Genomic DNA, 20,661 nt, shown 5'->3' on the forward strand with positions numbered 1-20,661 from the left:
TGTATGAATGAGAGGGGTTAGGCCAATAGTCCACCACGCTGGCCCAATGCGGATTGGCAGACTTCACTAACGCAGAGAATTAAGAAATTAATCTGGTATACAGGTTTCCTCACGATGTTTTTCTTCATCGTTTGAGACAAGTGATATTTAATTTCTTAAAATGTGCTTATCTGAAAAGTTGGAGGTACATGCCCCAGACCGGATTCGAACCCACGCCGTCCGGAAAAATCAGGGGTTGGGTATAACCCACCTACCTTGGGTACCTATTACAGCAGGCCTAAGATCGCCGAGACGAGATAATATTAGAAAATCTTTCATCAATAGAAAGCCACATTAGCAGCGGGTAACATAGGATATTGACAATAGCTGGCGTTCCAGAGATTAGCTGGGACAAACAATAGCCTATTGTTTGTCCCAGCTAATCTCTGGAACGGCTGGGCTGATTTTAATGATATTTTCACGGAAATATTGAGTAGGTTATTAAATAAAACACCGAATTAATTAATTCCTTATAATAACTATCGCTAACAACGTTGCCTAAATAGGAATAAAAATAATATAATAGGATACCTATACCGGCACTTAGCCGCTGCCGAAGCCACCAATCTTGAACCAATTTAGAAAATATGTACTGAAACCTGAATTATCCAGGCTGGGAATCGAATCCAAGTCATTAAATCGATTGTTTTCGATACCAAGTTATGACTTGACGTATCGAACATTTGTTTCATAAAATTCACAAGATTTCTTTTGATCTAGTTTTTATAATAAGAAGCATACAATATAAAATCATTTGTAGATTATATATTTCTATTTTTACAAAGAAATGCTTTGAGATACAAACAACAAAGTTTAAATAATCTATTTATTTATTCTTCCTGTTAAATCTGCCTTTTGTTTTCGCCTTCACAACACCTTTGAATTGGTTGGACCCGACAGACTTTTTTCTGAAACGAAGAAATGAACAACTTAATTTCTATTCTATTGTAGAGGTATTTTTCAATATTACGTTACATTGGTGGAGTAGAGAAGTAATGTATGTTCTCAATAAAAATAAAAATCTACAATTATTTTAAACATTAATTATGGAAAATACAGATTGTATAGGATATCATCATTGACAATTTGTGGGTTGTTAGTTACGTAGCCAATGATTGAATGGTAAATAGGCTACTGAAGGTTAATGCGTGTCTCTGTCAAGGAATTATAGTGAAACAAGTCTGAGTTCCAAATAATATTTAATCGATTGACAAATGTTACAGTAAGAAATATATAATATTAAGCGGACTACTTATTTAGGAATCGTGCGTCAATGTCGACCAACCACAAGTGGCTAGCGTTAAAACATCGATGGCGGTCGTGGGATATAAACTTGCTTACGCAGCGTTGTGCGTCTCAACAAGGCTTGCTACAACATAGCCTTATGCCGCTACAGACAATATCCTCACAGATAGGTCTTGTTAGACAGACAGACAGATAGGATTATTGAATGTCTTATCTATGATTTTGTTGACACTTGACATTTTTAGTCTGTGCAATATGCAAGTTCTGAATGCTCAACGCGGTCCTCTTGGAGGCTGACCGAATTCTACAGAACATTTATTGGAAACCTGCCGAGAGTTACGAGTTCCTAGATTACGGGTAGTAACATTCTGTTATTGTGGAGGGGAAGTACTTGTATGAAGTTATTGCAACAATGATAGTATAAATAAGAGGGTATTAATTGAGTTCAGTTGTTTGTAAGGCAGCGTGGACACCGTCACGCTGCTAGTCGCGTTAGTGGTTTTGTGCAATAATGTTTGTGTGTGTTGTAATTATTGATCACAAATTGTTTAATGTGGGTATGTAGAACAGGTTGGGAATGGAAGGTGAGTGTTAATGCATTCTAAAGGGATCCCTTAAACCTACACCCAAAGTCACAAGTTCTGCGACCTGCTCGAGGTGTTTCCTCTACCGCAAAATGATGGTACAATCACGTCATACAAAAGTTCCTAGCAGTTGACAGATTAATATTAAAAACTTTTTTTACCTTTTGTTTAAATTATTCCTAGACAGCGGCAGGTAGGCGTATGGCTCGGGCTTCCCTCGCTTCTTGATGTCGCCCTTCGCCTTTTTAGATCTGTACTCTGAACCAATAGCTGAAGACACTGAGGCCGCTGATCCAAGTGGTCTGTAATACGGGGGACATGTTAGTTAATTTACTAGTGTACTGCGACTTTGTCTGCTTGGAAACCTTTCTTTTGAATCACTATCTAATGATGAAAACCCTCAGTTCAATTATAGAAGCCATCGCAACCAAATTCACGAACAAAATTTTCTGTCATTTTATGAGGAAAACGAGCTAAGATTTGGTATATATCGTATACTAAACTAGAAGTTTTTGCCCGTTTTTTACAATATTCAACTACACAAAAAGGTATTTTTACGGAGCTCTTTACCTGACAAACATGATTAAAACTATGAAACATCGATTCTATAGAGACAGTTTTTATAATCGCATTAGATCGTTGATCATATACTTTGACAGAAATGTAACGTTTAGGGAGGCAGGACCGAGATGAAAACTACATTGAATTATGTTTAAAAGATCTAAGCGTTAAGTTGGCGGGAAGTGACTTTGTTTTACCAATTATTAAGCCCAATGGAAATAAGGAAACCCAAATGACGAAAATTTTATCCAAATCGGATCACAAAACATTTTCTCATCGGCCATGGTTTGTGATCTCTTGATGCTCAGGATGTCGTCGTAGCGCCGCTGGGCGCCCGGCTTCAGCAGCTGGATGTGACGGGGTGCTCCGCCCTCACCTGTGTATGCCCCTCCCCCCGGCCTGGTACTTGGAGCCGACGGTGACGGTGGAGGCGCGGCTGCGGGTGCTGCGCCCGCTCTTGATGCTCAGGATGTCGTCGTAGCGCCGCTGGGCGCCCGGCTTCAGCAGCTGGATGTGACGGGGTGCTCCGCCCTCACCTGTGTATGCCCCTCCCCCCGGCCTGGTACTTGGAGCCGACGGTGACGGTGGAGGCGCGGCTGCGGGTGCTGCGCCCGCTCTTGATGCTCAGGATGTCGTCGTAGCGCCGCTGGGCGCCCGGCTTCAGCAGCTGGACGTGACGGGGTGCTCCGCCCTCACCTGTGTATGCCCCTCCCCCCGGCCTGGTACTTGGAGCCGACGGTGACGGTGGAGGCGCGGCTGCGGGTGCTGCGCCCGCTCTTGATGCTCAGGATGTCGTCGTAGCGCCGCTTGGCGCCCGGCTTCAGCAGCTGGACGTGTCGGGGTGCTCCGCCCTCACCTGTGTATGCCCCTCCCCCCGGCCTGGTACTTGGAGCCGACGGTGACGGTGGAGGCGCGGCTGCGGATGCTGCGCCCGCTCTTGATGCTCAGGATGTCGTCGTAGCGCCGCTTGGCGCCCGGCTTCAGCAGCTGGACGTGTCGGGGTGCTCCGCCCTCACCTGTGTATGCCCCTCCCCCCGGCCTGGTACTTGGAGCCGACGGTGACGGTGGAGGCGCGGCTGCGGGTGCTGCGCCCGCTCTTGATGCTCAGGATGTCGTCGTAGCGCCGCTTGGCGCCCGGCTTCAGCAGCTGGACGTGTCGGGGTGCTCCGCCCTCACCTGTGTATGCCCCTCCCCCCGGCCTGGTACTTGGAGCCGACGGTGACGGTGGAGGCGCGGCTGCGGGTGCTGCGCCCGCTCTTGATGCTCAGGATGTCGTCGTAGCGCCGCTTGGCGCCCGGCTTCAGCAGCTGGACGTGACGGGGTGCTCCGCCCTCACCTGTGTATGCCCCTCCCCCCGGCCTGGTACTTGGAGCCGACGGTGACGGTGGAGGCGCGGCTGCGGGTGCTGCGCCCGCTCTTGATGCTCAGGATGTCGTCGTAGCGCCGCTTGGCGCCCGGCTTCAGCAGCTTGGACGGCTTGGACTCCTCTGCCTCGTTATCTGTCCAATGGAACATTTATCATCATATCTCAGACGTCACTTAGACGTGGATCCCAACTACGATAAAAATAAATCAGTCATTTCCTACCTACTACAAGCTTGAATAATATTTGAGCTGATTTTTGTTTCCCGGTTGGCTTCCCCTAGACGCATAAGACACTAAGCACTCATCCACGACTGACTGTGGAGTGAGAAAAGAGCATACAGCAGTCTTATTTTTTCCTCCCCTCTGTCGCCATTTTAAACGCACAGACAGATTCAGTTATTGCGGTATGGTTTAACATCGAATTAATCTGTCGATATACATATTATAGATCATTCAAGTTAGCAAAAATAATAGTGAACTTCGGGTTGCCTCAGAAGTTCCAACACGTCTATCATAAACCCGACGAGATGTATTTTTATGTATTACATTGCGTTGCCAAATTTCTCATGCTCAGAGCGAATTTGAAGTTTGGTGCATGCAATCAGACAATTCCCATGAACGATAAGGACGCTTATAGCTCGTGAAAGTCCCCATGAAATGTGTGCCTTACTCGTATCCCACCCTACTTTAGTCCTAACCTACTCTCACCCTACACCTGCCTCTACCCTATTCCCACTAAAGCCATCATACCCGTATCGTCAGTGTCGCTGTCGACGTCGCCGCTGGGCCGCGGCTCGTCGTTGTCGTCGTCGTCGGCGAGCTCGTCGCTGATGATGAGCCGGCCGTCGGGCGCCGTTCTGAAGCCGCCATCTTTCTTCGCTTTCTTCTCTTCTGGTAAGCGCTTCTTCTGTGCGGGGTTCGTTGCTGGAAAATTGTAAATCATTTTTAACCATCTTCAAAAAATTAGGTTCCGTTTTCAATGAAAATTAAGATTGGAACTATATTGTACAAAAAAAAAATATACCTATGCGAAAGAATGACATAATGTCTATAGGCATTTTCTATATGATTATTATTTGTCAAACAAACTAAATATACTTTACTACTAACGAAAAAAAAAACAAGGTAGACAATATTTTACTTTTACAATCGCTGTCAATAGTGCTAAATATTAAATTATAATTAAATAACCACAAGTAAGAATTTTACTCATTGGTTAATGGGAAGTACCCTATGAATTTTGATTCCCTTAAGACTTTAGAGTGTCAAAATACACATTTTTTATTTTTCATTTTTGTAACATACAGGACCATATCTTTTATCAATATTAATTAAGAAGGTTGGATTCGGATACTCCACTTGTTGCCTAAATAAAGGGTATTGACAGACAGATGGACAACAAGTCACCCCATAAGAGGTCCATTTTTACAACACAATATGAAAATGCGTTTCTGCATTGCTGATACTAAATTATTTGACGGACATAAACCTCGCATGTCCTGTCGCCTTTAACTTTCATAAACAAAGTCAAAATAATCGTCATAATACCTGTTATCTTCCTAGCAGATGACACATCAGCCAAATCCACAATATTCTCCGGATCGTCCTGGATCCAGGCCTGGTTCTTCTTCTTCCCCTTAGCTTTCGCCTTGGCCCTGGGATGTTCTTCTTCCTCATCCAGGAATTCCATTTCCGAGTCTGAGTCTTTGAGGATGTCTTCCAAGGTCTTAGAGGTGCCTTTCACATCCATATCTGATCCTGAATCGTCTTGGTCCCTATAAAAGTTATTGACAGATATTTCACTAAAGCACTTCAAAGGTCAGTTTAGGATTTTATATGTTTAAAATTGTCTCAGGTCTCAGGTCTGATCTGTTGGTAGACCTTGGTTGTGGCTACTTACCACATTACAGGCAAAGACGGTACGACGGACGGTTTTGCCAAGCGATGTAGCGTTCAGGTACGATGCCGCGTAGAAAGCATCAGAGGTATGGATAGAATGAACTTGTACCTCTTACTAGTAAGCCCGTTTACATCTTAGATTGCATCGTCACTTAATATCTGGTTGCAGTCAAGGTCTAACTTCTCTTGGAAAAAAAACACTTCAATGTCTGTCTAATAATAGACTCTTGTCTGTACATCAAAGCCAAACAGGGAGCCACGAGATAATTGTCTATCTCTTTCTTTCCATCGCTACAAAAGCGAGACTTATTTTACTACAATAGATATTTTAAATTTTGAAATGTGAACAGTAAAAATATTGCTATCTCTTTTGTTGTAATGAGATGAAAAAGAGTGATATGTGGACAAAATTATTTCCTTATAGATGAGTTGTGGCATTGTTTCATTGCTTCTATCCCTAACCCTAAAACTTATAATTAAGAAATATAAATGACTAGCGGACGCCCGCGACTTCGTCCGCGTGAAACTTGATGTAAACTTTCAACTACCCCTACTCAACTCTACCCCTACCCTACCCCTACCCTACACTACCCTACCCCTACTCTGCCCCTATCCTACCCTACATTTTCCCGAATTTTCTTTGCTATAAACCTGACAGAGCCCGAGACCTTTCTAACGAATGCAGAACCGTGGAAATCGGTTCATGCGTTCTGGAGTTATAGCGTCAGGAAGGAAAACCCGACTTATTTTTATACAGTAGAATAAAAATGTCAAGAAGAATTTGTATCTCAACCTGAATTAAGATATAGCCCTTCATGTTAGCAAGCTAGTGGTTATGGGTCATAGCACACATTTTAACAAGAAAGAAATCATTGTCTTAATTTGTGAGTCTGTCTAGTGGCAAAGCGATTATGCTACGATTTCGATTAGACCGCGCTGCAGTAAGGAGTTTCATACAAAGAATAGTGAATTAAGAATAAGAATAGAATAAGAATTGTTTTATTTGAATAACTCAGTACATAAATAGCAATGACGTCCTGGCCCTTAAACTAGGTAAGCCCGTGTCTTAAGGGCCAGTGACTTCCCTGGGAATTGCAGTACCTATTGATTCCATGTTGATAACTATGTTATGATACTAAAGGTCGTAGCTCATTAGACCCACCAGGGACCTGAACCGCACCGCTTCGTCGCTAGGCGTCCCCTTGTCGTCGACAGGTGAACTATAGGTGAACGCCGAGTTATCAACTCGCGGTTCACGAGAGGCAAGCATGTCAACAGCGAGCTTATCATCGAGTAGTCCATTCGCGGTTGGCGCGTGGACATCTCACGTTCGAGGCGATCCAGTGATGGTACGGATGTAGTGAGCGCATGCCCATACAAATCCATACGAAGAATACTTTGACAGATTAAGGTTTTCTTAATTGGCCCAGGTCTGGCTGGTGGGAGGCCTTGGCCGTGGCTAGTAACCACCGTGCGTGTAGAAACCGAAAGGGGTGTGGACATTTATCCTCCTCCTATCAAGTTAGCCCGCTTCCATCTTAGATTGCATCGTCACTTACCATCAGATGAGATTGTAATCAAGGGCTAACTTGTAAAGAATAAAAAATAATAAAATAAAAACTAACCACTCGAAGAGAGGTGGTGCAGGCGGGTCAGGTCCCGGGTGGGTCTAATGAGTTACGACCTTTATAAAGATTGGTAAATCAGCAAACAAAAATGTCGAAATTAAAAAGTAAAAGTAATACCTTTGTCCTTCTTTGAGCCTCTTCCTCCTATTATCCATCTTCCTCACATTCCTCAGTCTCCGCAACATCACTTGGTCTTGTTCAGGAATTAGTCTCTCCACTATTTCCGCGCCAAACTTCCTCGTCATCCGAATAAGGAAGTAACCTATTTCCAAACGCGAATGCCGTTTGCAGTCATCGCTCATTGTTGATAGGGTTTTGAATATTATCGGCAAACTACCCGCCAGTGCCTCTGTTGGTATCACTTTGGTATACACCTAGAGTAATTTAAAAATTATGTCAGTAAATCCAATTCAGCAATGTTTGGAACTCCACAACATTTTGTAACGAGTTCCTCGAGTACGGGTTGTGTAAACATTTAATATTTATATTATTATAAGAATTAGGTATCTGTACAAGGTTGTTGCAATAGTGATGGTACAAATAAGAGGGTATTTGATGACTTGAGTTCAGTTCTTTGTTAGGCAGCGTGAACACCGTCACGCTGCTAGTCGCGTTAGTGGTTTTGTGCAATAATGTTTTGTGTTGTAGTTATTGATAATGTTTTGTTGTATTGATTTATCATAAATTATTTAGTGGAGAACATGTCAGGCAGGGGAGGTGAGTGTTGATGCATTCTAAAGAGATCCCTACACCCGAGGTCCCAAGTCCTGGGACCTGCTCGAGGTGTTTCCTCTACTACAACATGATGGTACAATCACTGCCGCTGCTAACCCTCATGTCGTTATTTTCCGGTTTAAAATTCCTCAGAGCCAAAAGATGATTGGATGCGTGATTGAAATAGAAATGAAGAGATGCGCAGAAAACCAAAATTTATAGAGACAGCCCAACGCTGAAAGTCCCAAAGTTGAAATGGGATAGATCTGCCCCTGTAAGTAAGTAAAGAATCGACGTGCCAATTGGCTACATGGGCAGGGTACATAGTTCGAAGAATGAACATTGGGGTCGTATAATGGCGGAAAGCGTAGTGACCACCTCCCATTAGGTGGACTGACAACATTAAATGTGTCGCAGCGAGTCGGCCATACCTCAGACGGTTTCTATATGATACCGGAATGCTAAATCGTGTGGCGGTCGTTTTTACCGGTGGTAGCTACGAATATACGAATACCATTGCATATATGGTGATACCTCAACTCTTTCAATCTTCTACCTCTCTCCACCATTATTATTCTCATGGCGGCTGCCACGATCTCCCTGTTGTTGCTGAGCATCTTCTGGCTGACCCTCTCCAGCAGCGCCTGCACCGTCTCCAGCCCCATCTCCTCGGAGAAGTTGAACAGGGCTGAGGCGAGGTATCTCCTCTAGAAGTATACCCACCTTTAGGAAACGCTGCCACGATCTCCCTGCTGCTAGCCATGATCACCTCGAAGAACTTAAACAGTTAGGACTGATCACCCGTTTGGCCTACTCAGACGTCCTCTCAAGAGATATACCTTGAGGAAACTCATGGCGGCTGCCACGATCTCCCTGTTGTTGGTGAGCATCTGCTGGCTGACCGTCTCCAGCAGCGCCTGCACCGTCTCCAGCCCCATCTCCTCGGAGAAGTTGAACAGGGCTGAGGCGAGCGCGCGCAGCGTGGCGCTGGCTATGCGCGGGAGCGGCGCCGACAGGCCGGACAGGAGCAATGTTATGAACGACTGCATACCTGCGAAGAATAGGCTAGTTGACACTTTTTTTTTGAATGGTCTTAAGTTATTCATTATCACTCTACTAGATTGAATAAAAATTATTATATATTTTTAAAATGAGATTACATGAAAATAAAAATTTTAAATATTTATTAGACAATTCGCGTCCAAACACTGTCGGCCATTGATGGTCTATATTTCAACTGAAATGACGATTGAGTTTTTGACGTTTGGAAAATTTTAATAAATACATGATTTTAAATTAAATTTCATAACAACTCCTTAACTTTTCTCAATTGATATCGATATATTTCGGACTCATATTCCATGTACTATATGCAAATTTATAACCGTTGTATGTAGGGTTAAGAACGTCCTTGATAGTTAACTAACACTCCCGTTTTTCACCCAAGTCACTCTCTCCGCCTATCGAACGGATCGAACACCACAACAAGAATGAGCTAGACCGTGCGGCGAGCGCCTTATATCGCTAGTCGTTACCGCCTCATGGCTACCCCTCTCTAACTCCCTACTCTTTATGGACATCGAGCGACGTCATATCCATCTCAGACTACTATCTCCTACTACATAATAAAAACAATTTTGTTTCACTTGAACATTACCTCCGTCCTGGTTTTTGAGTACATTTCCAATAGAGTTGATAAGGTTGAAGGCGCACTGCCGACATTTGGAGTTGATGTCACGCGTACATATGACGGACTCGGCTATGGCGCTCTTCACTAGCTTGCTCTCAGCGTTGAGGTGAGGCGACGAGTTTATTAAATGTTCTATGCATCTGGGAATAAAGTTCAATTTTCATTGCAGTAAGTATGTTGGTATAAAAATATGACTATTCAGAACATCGTGCGTTAAGTACCGCAATACAAAATTTAACATTGAAAATTTGTAATAAAGCTTCTAAAAATATGTGCAATAGATTTTTTTTTTTAATCTTTACAAGTTAGCCCTTGAATACAATCACCTGATGGTAAGTGATGATGCAATCTAAGATGGAAGCGGGCTAAGTTGTTAGGAGGATGAAAATCCACACCCCTTTCGGTTTCTACACGACATCGTACCGAAACGCTAAATCGCTTGGCTGTACGTCTTTGTCGGTAGGGTGGTAACTAGCCACGGCAAAAGCCTCCCACCAGCCAGACCTGGACCAATTAAGAAAACCTCAACCGGCTCAGCTGGGGATCGAACCCAGGACCTCCGCCTTGTAAATCCACCGCGCATACCACTGCGCCACGGAGGTCGTCAAATATATAGATTACTAAATTCAGAATTATCTATAGAATAATGATAGTAGAATCTTATATCATACAAAAAATGCAATTTTTATATCCTGAAAACTCATAGGACAATTTACTAAGCTATATGGAAAAATTCCTAAAAGAAATTGTGACTCACAGAGGCTAGATCTAGGGTATTAATATTACAATTAAAATAAACGCTAGGCATTTGGCAACCCTTTCAAACAAAAAATCAAAATTGGTTAACAAATTACGAAATTATGACAACCAAAAAAACATTTCTCATATTGAGAACCTCTCCGTCTTTTGAAGTCGGATAAAATAAGTATGCATTCTGTGATAAATAAAACAAAGTTACCTCAACCTCGCAGCTTTGCTACTGTCAGCGACCTTGTTCAAAGAGGACATCAATAATTTCTTTATCCGTTTCTGGTTTTTCGTTAAGAAGTCTTTGCAACTCTCTTTGTCGCTCTTAAATATCTCTTCTAGGATCCTGTACGCCTTTTTGTGTTCCATTTCTAAAAGTTTCGCTTTGTCTTTGTACCTGGTTCAAAAAAAATCTATGGTAGCTTTTCTCAAATGGTTAAGATCCCCATGGTGGTGATCATTAGAAGTAGATGGTAGTTATGGGTTTCTGTTGTGGTTTTAGATGTTCATTAAACAATACTGCCAAATGTTGTTATCAAAAATATGATTATATGCTAATATTAAAATGAATATTTAAGGTACCTATAAATAAACATTAAAGGTCGGCAACGCATTTGCGCCTGTTTTTTGTATCCTTAACAATAACAAAAATAAAACTTGTATGTTATGAAACAATTTAAAAAATAAATAATAATAATAATAATAAATCTTTATTTCAGATAACAAAATCCATAAATTACATTCAATTGATTAAATTTTAATATCCTATTGTTAGTAATATTAGTAGTTATAGGTACTTAAAAAAAAACTAAATTAAAATATGTTAGTGTGTTAGTAATGACAGTATCTACCATTTATGAAGCACCGTGAGTGCATATGCAAGTGCACCCAGTGCTTCATAAATGGATTTCCACCATTTTCCACCAGCGTTTTTAATATGCTGTTGGAGCTCTCGCGCATTCTGTGCATAACTGATGCTGCTCTTTTTCGCATTATAGCATAAAAGTCATCTGTATGCGCTTCAGCAAACATCAGTGATGCACTGCAGTAACGCGGCAGCCCCATCAGTGTCCTAAACCCATTATTGTATTGGACTCGCAGGTCGCTATAGGCCCTTTGCGTATATGTCACCCACAAGCTGCATGTGTAAAATGTTTGACAGTATGCCTTAAATAGGGTCAGTTTTACGTCCATATTACACCGTGCAAACCTGCGGGCTAACATATTGCATCGGACTGCCAGCGCCCTGCGCTCCCTTTCCATGTCATTAACATCAGACAAGTCCTCCGTTACAATGTGCCCTAAGTATTTGAACTCTGTGACTCTTTTTAGCGGCATACCGTTAAGAGTCACTGGAGAAATATAATTTAAGGCGCATCCCTTACTCTGAAATACTAAGAGTTCGCTTTTTTTAATATTGAAATTTAATAATATTTTTTTAATATTATAAAACAAGATAGGATTTTATTTCGTGAGTGGCGATCAAAACAAATTTGAGAACCATTGTTAGTTACTTAAAAAAAATACACACCTTAGTTCCTTTTTCTTGTCTCCATTTTCTTGTGTTTCATCCATATTCATTCTTTCTTTTTTATTCTTCTTATAAAATGTTTTTGGATCCTCCAACACTGTGTCGCATAGAGGATACACCCACTTCTCGAATAGACTAGCAATTTGTTCGGAGTTTTGATACAATACAAGTAAACGTATCACATCTAAAATGGATTCTCTTTGAAAATGGTTGTCTTTGGACGCTTCCAATTGTTGTAAGGCGTTAGTAAAGAATTCCTCTCTCAGTGTTTGGTCGCATATAGTTAGATAAACCTGAAATAATATTTTTAATTTGAATTTTATATGCCATTTTCATATTGAAAAATAGATTACTAATTCGTTTATTTGTATTTTGTAGTTACTTTAACTCAAAGCAAAATCTTGGATGTGTTCTCAATTGTTATATAATGTGTAAAAGACCTTAAGTCTAATGTTATTGTGTATTGCATAGTGTAACAAAGGACTTGAAGTTCATAAAAATGGAACTAATAAACTCGCTATGTGGCAACACCACATTTACTGTCATTATCACAAAGAACTGTCATTATAGAGCAAACAATCAATATTGATAGTTTTATCAGATTTACAATGAACTACAATAAATACAATTCATTTAGATGAAATTCTTTATTTAAATTTAATTAACATAAATAATAAAATCAGCTATCATAGTATCCATAACACTTTAACACACTAACATAACACTAAGTATTTGGGGCTAATAAATTTATAAATACATATATGTATTGTCCAAATACATATATGTATTTATAAATTTATTTGTATTAGATAATAATATTATTTTTAACAGATCATCTTCATTAAAATGAGAACATAATATTACCTATCTAAAGAACAAAATATCAATTACTGTCAAGTATCAAGGTAGTTGCAATCCCAAGTAGATGACTGAACACAGAGTTACAACCTATGAACGACAAAAAGTGACTACAGCGTCCTCATTTATTTTCTCTTTTGTGTCGCACTATATGTCTTTCTCGTGAACAAAACGATACAAAATTGTATCAGAAGTGGGATATTTAATGGGACTCATTAATAGATTAAAACTACGTTGATGATCCACTTACCTGTATGGTCAGTGACTACAGCGTCCTCATTTATTTTTCTTTTGTCGCACTATATGTCTTTCTCGTGAACAAAACGATACAAAATTGTATCAGAAGTGGGATATTTAATGGGACTCATTATTAGATTAAAACTACGTTGATGATCCACTTACCTGTATGGTCTCCAAAGCGGCTAACCTCTGACCCTCTGCGCCACTCAACAACTTAACAGGCGACATGTATATGTTCAACAAAATCGGCACGTAGTTCTTAGCGAAGCGGGCTAGTTCGGTCCTGTCCTCTAAGTTGTCTTCGGAACAGGCTATAAGCTTCCTTAGACCTGGAATTATCAAAATAAATCGATACCTGCCCACATTATTGTTGTATCCACTCCTAAATATCGTTTCCGACTAATTGGGGGGAGAAGAATATTGGTCACATTTAAAAGATATGGCAAATATTTTTTATCAAAATTTGATGCAGGAACCATTCCCTTCCACCCTTGCTTTCTGTCATGCTCATAAATCAATTGCTTTGTTTAACCCTGTTACATTTATATTTTCATTTTGATAAAAAGTAGCATATATGGTCCTATTTATTTCTATACTAAAAAATCTTTTCGTGAAAAAGTGTTACATATTTGCTTTTCCGATTCCAGCGAACTTGACTATTGTTATACCCACTTGTAACAGGAATAAAGGTCATATTTAAAAGACATATATACTTTTGATATAAATTAATAATCATAAAATATACAAATTACAAATATACCTTGCATTATAGACAATCTGAACTCCGGATTGTCCTTAAGCACGTTCCCCAATACGCGAGCTAAGATTTTAAAGCTGTCTTTGACATCCTTCGGCTGGTTGCAGAAACTCGGGAACAGAGACCACAGCTGGTTGCACAGCAAATCGTAGGTGTGCGACCCAGGGGTGTCTTTCATATCCGCAAATTCGCGCGACTTTTTACGACAGAAGGTTGCCATTTCCAAAATTTCTGTTGCGAAAAATTTCAAATTTGAACTAGTGATTTTCTCTTTCATGACCGGTAGCAACCAACTTCTGTCCAAGTTTATATTCGTTCCGTCTCTGAGTGGGATTATTTTCAATACGAACTCTGGGCCTAGAGATTTGATTGCGCATCCTGTAGCATATTCCGCCTCCTTTTCGTTGTGGAAATTGTGACTTTCGCGACGTTCATTTAGCTTCTTTAGTAGCGGTGCTAGGATGTACTCGATTTTTTCGTTGCCTATCTGTGTAATGAATGTTCAATTTAAAAATGTAATTGGTATTTGTTCAACAGGAGAGAAATTTGGGTAGATAATGATTCTAAGTTAAATCACAGTGAATTTGATAGAATCACAGCAGAGTGAGACATTCAAAAACACAGGAAACGCTACTTTGTTCACAGAGTTTGCAAGCCTAACTATTCTCAGGATTTTACAGTTAAAGCAATGCAAGTGATTTTAAGTTAAAATCCTAAACATAGTGAATGATTCAAGGACATCAGAAACGTTACTTTGCTCTCTGTTCGGTTTTTATGAGTTTGAATCCCTAACTTTACTTAGGGTTATAGTTAAAGCGTAGCAATTGATTCCAAGTCAAGACCCTGAGTAGAGAGGGATTAAAAGATATAAGACGTTACTTTGCTCTCATTTGACACTTTATATATAAATTTATTTAGTAAAAATTTATACAAGAACTAATTGCATTCGAATAAACACACATATTTCCTACTGACTGAGCTCTGACAGAGTGATTTAGTTTATGCAATAAAGGCAATATTTTTAGACTATTTTATAGTGGGCAATCCTGAATTGTAACAAATCGTTTCTGCTGCCAATTTTTACTTCTGCTGCATGTTTAATCCCTAAATTTCTACATAAACAGGATCTAGACAGACAAAAACACATAACTAGACACACACAAATAATACAAAAATGTTACCTCACCTCAAAACAAACAGCGATGGTAAGTACAACATGCTTGATGGCTTGGTTGAAGGGATTATCTAGTCCGGTGCCAATCATTTTGAATACATTGTCGATATGCTGTTTGTGTTTCAGCAAGCACTCATCTGATTGTATTGCTGGCTTTACACAATCTAGGAGGATGGCCTGGATGAAAAAAATACAAATGTAAATTACAAAAATAAATTATTTACTAGGATTCTTTATGTTTATATATTGGATGTTAGCTACTTGTATTTATGATGTTTGCTGGTTGCCGAGTGGTCCAAATTTAACCAGGCTTAAAAGGGCTAAGTTGTAAGCTAAAAAAGAGAATATTATTATTTAAGAAAGTGTGGACCAATGACACTCACCTTCAGGGCGTTGGTGGATGCGGAGTTGACATCAGCCACGTCCGAGAGCCACAACTCCGACACGCAGATGTTTACGAACTGTGGCAGGTGTGGGGCGCACAGGTTTAAGTCTAAGCTGGAATATAGAAACATGTGTTACTTTGCATTCATTATGAAAAATTGTTTTATTAACAAATATCCTCTAGGTGTGGACTGAGGCGACACTGGTCTAATAAATGGACCTTTGTTTTCTTGGAGTAAAACTTTCACCATCTACAGGAGTTCGCGCACCTATATATTGTAGGTATATTAGGCGATGTGGCTCAGAGTGCATCAGTTGCAGTGAGTGTCCATGAGGGAAGGGTGGAATCCGTCTTGTAGTGGTGCTCCAGCCACAGAAGGGGGAGTGCATACAATATAACAAGGATGACCATTTTGTAGTCTACAATTCGGCCTGGAAAACACGCAAAGAGCAAGTACCGGAGTCTCCCACGATTCCGCCCGTATGACCCTGAGTACGGTGGGGACAGGTGATGGGCTGACCTCTACATGTATTTTATTAAAAAACTAGTGAAGACAGCACATATTATTGAAGTAAAACTAAATATGTGCTGAAGAATGCTTGACTTTTATAGTCAGCTAGTGAATATTAAAAGTGTAATTAGACGAGGTGTTTACGATGCATGCTGCTACAGGGACAGTGGAAACAGTTTGTTATTTGAAACTACCAGATGGCGTTCTTAGAGAACTATGAAAGAAATCCTGTTTGCACACTTCAAGGGCCTGTTGCAATGTTATTATGCCATAGATGGCGCTCTGCTTTTTATTTTTGAATGAAGTTTGTCTTCATTTGTGTGGTATAAAAGTACGCATTCTCTTTATTATAATTATCGTACCCAGCAAGACAGCCACATCCCTGCTGCAGCGCAGAGGTCCAAGCCAGCACCTGGCCAGTGTCGTCGGCGGGCGGCCTGGCAGCCATTAGCGCCCTGGCCAGCTGCACGGCCAGTTGTACGTCTTGCTCTACGTTGTTGTTATCTTACCCAGCAAGACAGCCATATCCCTGCTGTAGCACCGCAGTCCACGCCAGCACCTGGCCAGTGTCGTTGGCGGGCGGCCTGGCAGCCATCAGCGCCCTGGCCAGCTGCACGGCCAGTTGTACGTCTTGCTCTACGTTGTTGTTATCTTACCCAGCAAGACAGCCATATCCCTGCTGTAGCACCGCAGTCCACGCCAGCACCTGGCCAGTGTCGTTGGCGGGCGGCCTGGCAGCCATCAGCGCCCTGGCCAGCTGCACGGCCAGGCCGGCGGTCAGGTTGCATACGTCGCGCGGCGCGGAGAACAGCGCGTGAAGCGTGTGCAGGCAACACGTCTTGATGTATACGTTGTTGTGGGTCATCAACGAAAGGATAGCTTCGCATAAGCTCTAAAGGAACAAAATATAACCCAAAATAATATACTAGCACTAGTAGCGTGATAGCCCAGTGGATATGACAGATTCCGGAGGGTGTAGGTTCAAATCTGATCCGGGGCATGCACCTCCAACTTTTCAGTTGTGTGCATTTTAAGAAATTAAATATCACGTGTCTCAAACGGTGAAGGAAAAACATCGTGAGGAAAGCTGCATACCAGAGATTTATTTGCGTGTGTAAAGTCTGCCAATCCACATTGAGCCAGCGTGGTGGACTATGGGCCTAACCCCTCGCATTCTGAGAGGAGACTAAAGCTCAACAGTGAGACAAATATGGGTTGATAATGATGACGCCCAGTGGATATGACCTCTGACTTAGGAGGGCATAGGTTTGAATCCGGTCAGCAACATTCATCTCCAAATTTTCAGTCAGCATTATAAGAAATTAATTATCGAATGTTTTTAAAATTAAGGAAAAACAACATGAGGAAACCTTCATACCTGAGAAATGTGTCAATTCTCTACGTGTTTGATGGCTGTCAATCCACCCACACCCAATGAGGAGTATAAGGACAGTGTGAGGAGAGGTGTTGGAGGCCAAAAAGCCTAACTCCTCTCATTCTGAGAGGAGACTCGTGCTCAACAGTGGCGCCGACGCCTAACAAATACGTATAGAGAAACAAATAAAGCATAGGAATGTAGGAGAGAATACTTGTATCTGCAGGTAAAGGTATGTGGTCGTGTAAAAATCGCCTAAGATGATGATGTATGATGGATGATGATAATAATTTCCACTGACCTTTATATATTCCTTACTAAACACGGGCAGCACGTCGCGCAGTAGAGTCAGGGTGTGCAGCACTGTGCGATGCCCCGACAGAAGCGCTTCAGGTTTTATTTGAGACAAACAAAACTCTGCCGTGCGGTTAGAGGCTGGATGCAGTTTGGGAGCCTACAATAAAGATACTTTTTTATAATAAAAAATATAACTTGAAAAAAAAAATCATTTTCAACCAATTTACATGACTTGGTTTCAATGGTTCTTGAACCGACTTATTATATGTGACTATGGTTGTTCGATTTTCAATAAAATTACCTTGGTTTTCTGATCTTCTGAAGGGATCATGAAACAGCTGCCTCTTAGAACCGCCGTCACTGCATGCTGGGCGGCTTTACGAACCTGTTACATATGTAATTCAATACATAATTGTCCATTACTATATTTAGCCGATAAAACTTTCTTAGTTAAAATAATGTGTAATGTAAATTGTCCGTAATGTGTAAATGATTGTTGTATCCACTCATGGAGAGTTTTAAAAACGTAATGTATTGTTATATTAAAAAAAACATTGAGAAATTCCACTAACCTTCGGTTTAGAATGCAACGAAAACGCCAATATAGACTCAAACACCCTCAAAGTAGAGGAATCGCCCCATAGAGCGTACTCCTGGGCCCTCAGCAACACTGACAAGCAACCTATCGCACTTCTCAATAGTGTCCCATTCTCTGATTGCTCATTCTTTTCCAAAATCTCTGTGAATATTGTAGCACAGTCAGAGAACTGTTTCCTCAACACAGCTTGGGGTACGGACTTGATGCCCATGGACAAAAGTGATAATGTTGCCATCACACTCTCATCGCCTTCCGATGCTTTTAGAGTTTGCATCTAAAAAATATGGTTAACATAAAAAAAATTAAACAACAAATCTTCTGGTAGTTTAACATAGATAAACATACAATATACAAAACAGAACATCCTTTTTTAAAACATTCAAGTTAAAGCTAGATTTTTCTTTGTATTCTTCAATGGAATGTATTTTTCATTGACACAGTTTAAATTATGAATTTAGTTATTAAAAAGTGTATAAAATGTAGGCCAAAGATTGCAAAGAAAAGTAAAGTATTATTTCCCATGAGGCCACTAATGGTATGGTAAAATCGGATGCATCACATCAAACAGATTTTAGTATTATTTGTATATTAAGTCATATAAGTGCATTCACTGATCTGCTTCGTACAGATCACATTAAATGGGTTTAATGTACCGTAAAATTAAAAATCCATTTTTGCTATATGTCTGATACATACAATGCAAATCAGCCTATATTATTGGTCCACTTTGTCTTTTTTCATCACAAGATATGTTATGACACATATCTTCGGCTTACTGGTTGTAAGAATTAGGAGAATACTATATTTTACAGATTAACTAACCAGTGCAGCAAAATACTCAGTGGTGGAGTCCTTGCCACCCTGCTCTTTGATCACCTCGGCCACAGCGGCCAGCACAGCCAACATCTCCTTGTGAACAGCATTGTTTGAGTCAAACCTTGTCAACAACCTAACAATCATACAAATTACAAATGTTAGCTATGGAAGGTTGATATTTACTAAAATATTTTATAATATAAATAATTATTTAATTGATTATGGTAATGTCTTTCTTCAATGTGCATTATAAAATTTAATTAATCTGAAATAGTGCAGTTTAAGTTTATTTAAAAATATGTATATAAAAGAATTGGCCGGTTGTAAAGTCAAAACAACAAATGGTCATACTTGCTGTTTACTATTTTGCTTTGCTTGTAATTGTAACAGCTTGTAAATAAACAAATTTTGAATTTATACTCTAAAAACTAAACTTGTTTACCCAACTTACTTGCTAAAGCTAACATTGGAGCATTGACTCCAATCAGACGCAAATGTCTGAAACGTCTTATAAGTGCCGGACTTCACAGACCCTGTGTACTCAGTGTCTGATTCCTCATCCCCTGTTCTTACAGACATGTTCTCAAATTCCTTTGTAATTATGGACTCATTGTCTGTGGACTTCTGTTTCTTGTGTCCGTATGTGATCATAGCATCGTGCTTAAGCACTGCTTGCTGGGTGAGGCCAGAATTGGCTAGAAAATATAAAACAATTGATTTGAAGGAACAAAAAAGAAAAAGGATTGAATAAACTAACAAAATAGACAGATAGAAAATCCATTTATTCATTTTTATTTTTATAAACAGTACTTACAGCCTATTTTACATAAGTCATACATGTCTATAACACAATACAATTTAATTACATCTCACGCTCAGCATTTATTCTATTTATTACTAGACAGACTGAATTGAATAACTTTAATATTTTGAGTTGTTAAATTCAAAAAGTAACTTAGTAACTAAATTATTCTGTTAAATGTTAGAACTTCTGTATTATGAAACTAGAAGCTTGTTAATATTAATTTTGAAACAAAGTTATAAGTTTATTTTGAGATATTTGTTTTATTATATTAAAATTTAATAAACGTCGTAATTTATATCAGTGAATAATGTTTATTACATTAATGAGGTGATTTTTACATGGTTTTTTAAGTAGTTCATAAATAATTTTGTTGTAATTTACCAGGTTATAATAACAAGGAAAATAAAACAAGACTGGTATTTTTTTATTAATTATATGATGAAAATTTATAGTTAAGGTAAATATTACTGGTTTATTTTCTAAGCGGAAAAGCACTTACTTAAATTTTCTTGAAAAAACCGGGATTTCGCCATCTCTCTATATTTTTGAGTTTTGGGATTTGAATTAGAAGACTGGCCTCTTTTCCATCTTTGCCCCTTTGTTTTTCCTTTAATTTTAGATCTGAATTTACCCATTTTATAACTTTTTAGGATCCTAATTAATTTTAAAAATCAAAACACACCACACGTGGTTTACGAATTTTGACTTTGAAATGAAATTAGCTGCAAACTGTCAAGAAACTGTCAGTGGTCCAAACGTCAAAACATAAGAGTACCAACCATACCAACGTACCAACATTAAAATCAGATAAATATTAATGGCAACACTATTTACTTTAACTT

At 39.9% G+C, this 20,661-nt stretch overlaps 1 protein-coding gene across 1 annotated transcript; it reads right to left on the reverse strand.

Moving 5' to 3' along the window:
- Window positions 1-497: 497 nt before the first annotated feature.
- LOC112045922 (RRP12-like protein) lies at window positions 498-20,544 on the reverse strand. Its single transcript, XM_052883128.1, has 21 exons — window positions 20,319-20,544; window positions 19,466-19,709; window positions 19,021-19,147; window positions 18,173-18,472; window positions 17,902-17,985; window positions 17,605-17,757; window positions 16,585-16,820; window positions 15,416-15,530; window positions 15,045-15,209; window positions 13,862-14,345; window positions 13,264-13,430; window positions 12,004-12,296; window positions 10,684-10,869; window positions 9,693-9,865; window positions 8,875-9,086; window positions 7,439-7,695; window positions 5,343-5,569; window positions 4,545-4,718; window positions 3,766-3,928; window positions 2,030-2,170; window positions 498-947 (listed from the first exon to the last, which is right to left on the reverse strand). The coding sequence occupies exons 1-21, from the start codon at window positions 20,452-20,454 to the stop codon at window positions 866-868; spliced, it is 4,119 nt and encodes a 1,372-aa protein (XP_052739088.1). The 5' UTR covers window positions 20,455-20,544; the 3' UTR covers window positions 498-865.
- Between the last annotated feature and the right edge of the window lie 117 nt (window positions 20,545-20,661).

This window comes from Bicyclus anynana, chromosome 8 (genome assembly GCF_947172395.1).
Source record: "Bicyclus anynana chromosome 8, ilBicAnyn1.1, whole genome shotgun sequence".
Taxonomy (NCBI): domain Eukaryota; kingdom Metazoa; phylum Arthropoda; class Insecta; order Lepidoptera; family Nymphalidae; genus Bicyclus; species Bicyclus anynana.

Bases quoted from the DNA above. Each gene is read 5' to 3' on its own strand.
- LOC112045922 (XM_052883128.1), bottom strand. From the start codon at position 20,454: ATGGGTAAATTCAGATCTAAAATTAAAGGAAAAACAAAGGGGCAAAGA. The intron at 16,821-17,604 runs GTCAGTGGAAAT...TTGTTCCTTTAG, and splicing joins TTAGTAAGGAATATATAAAG to AGCTTATGCGAAGCTATCCT. The intron at 4,719-5,342 runs GTATTATGACGA...ACAATTTTCCAG, and splicing joins ATCTGCTAGGAAGATAACAG to CAACGAACCCCGCACAGAAG.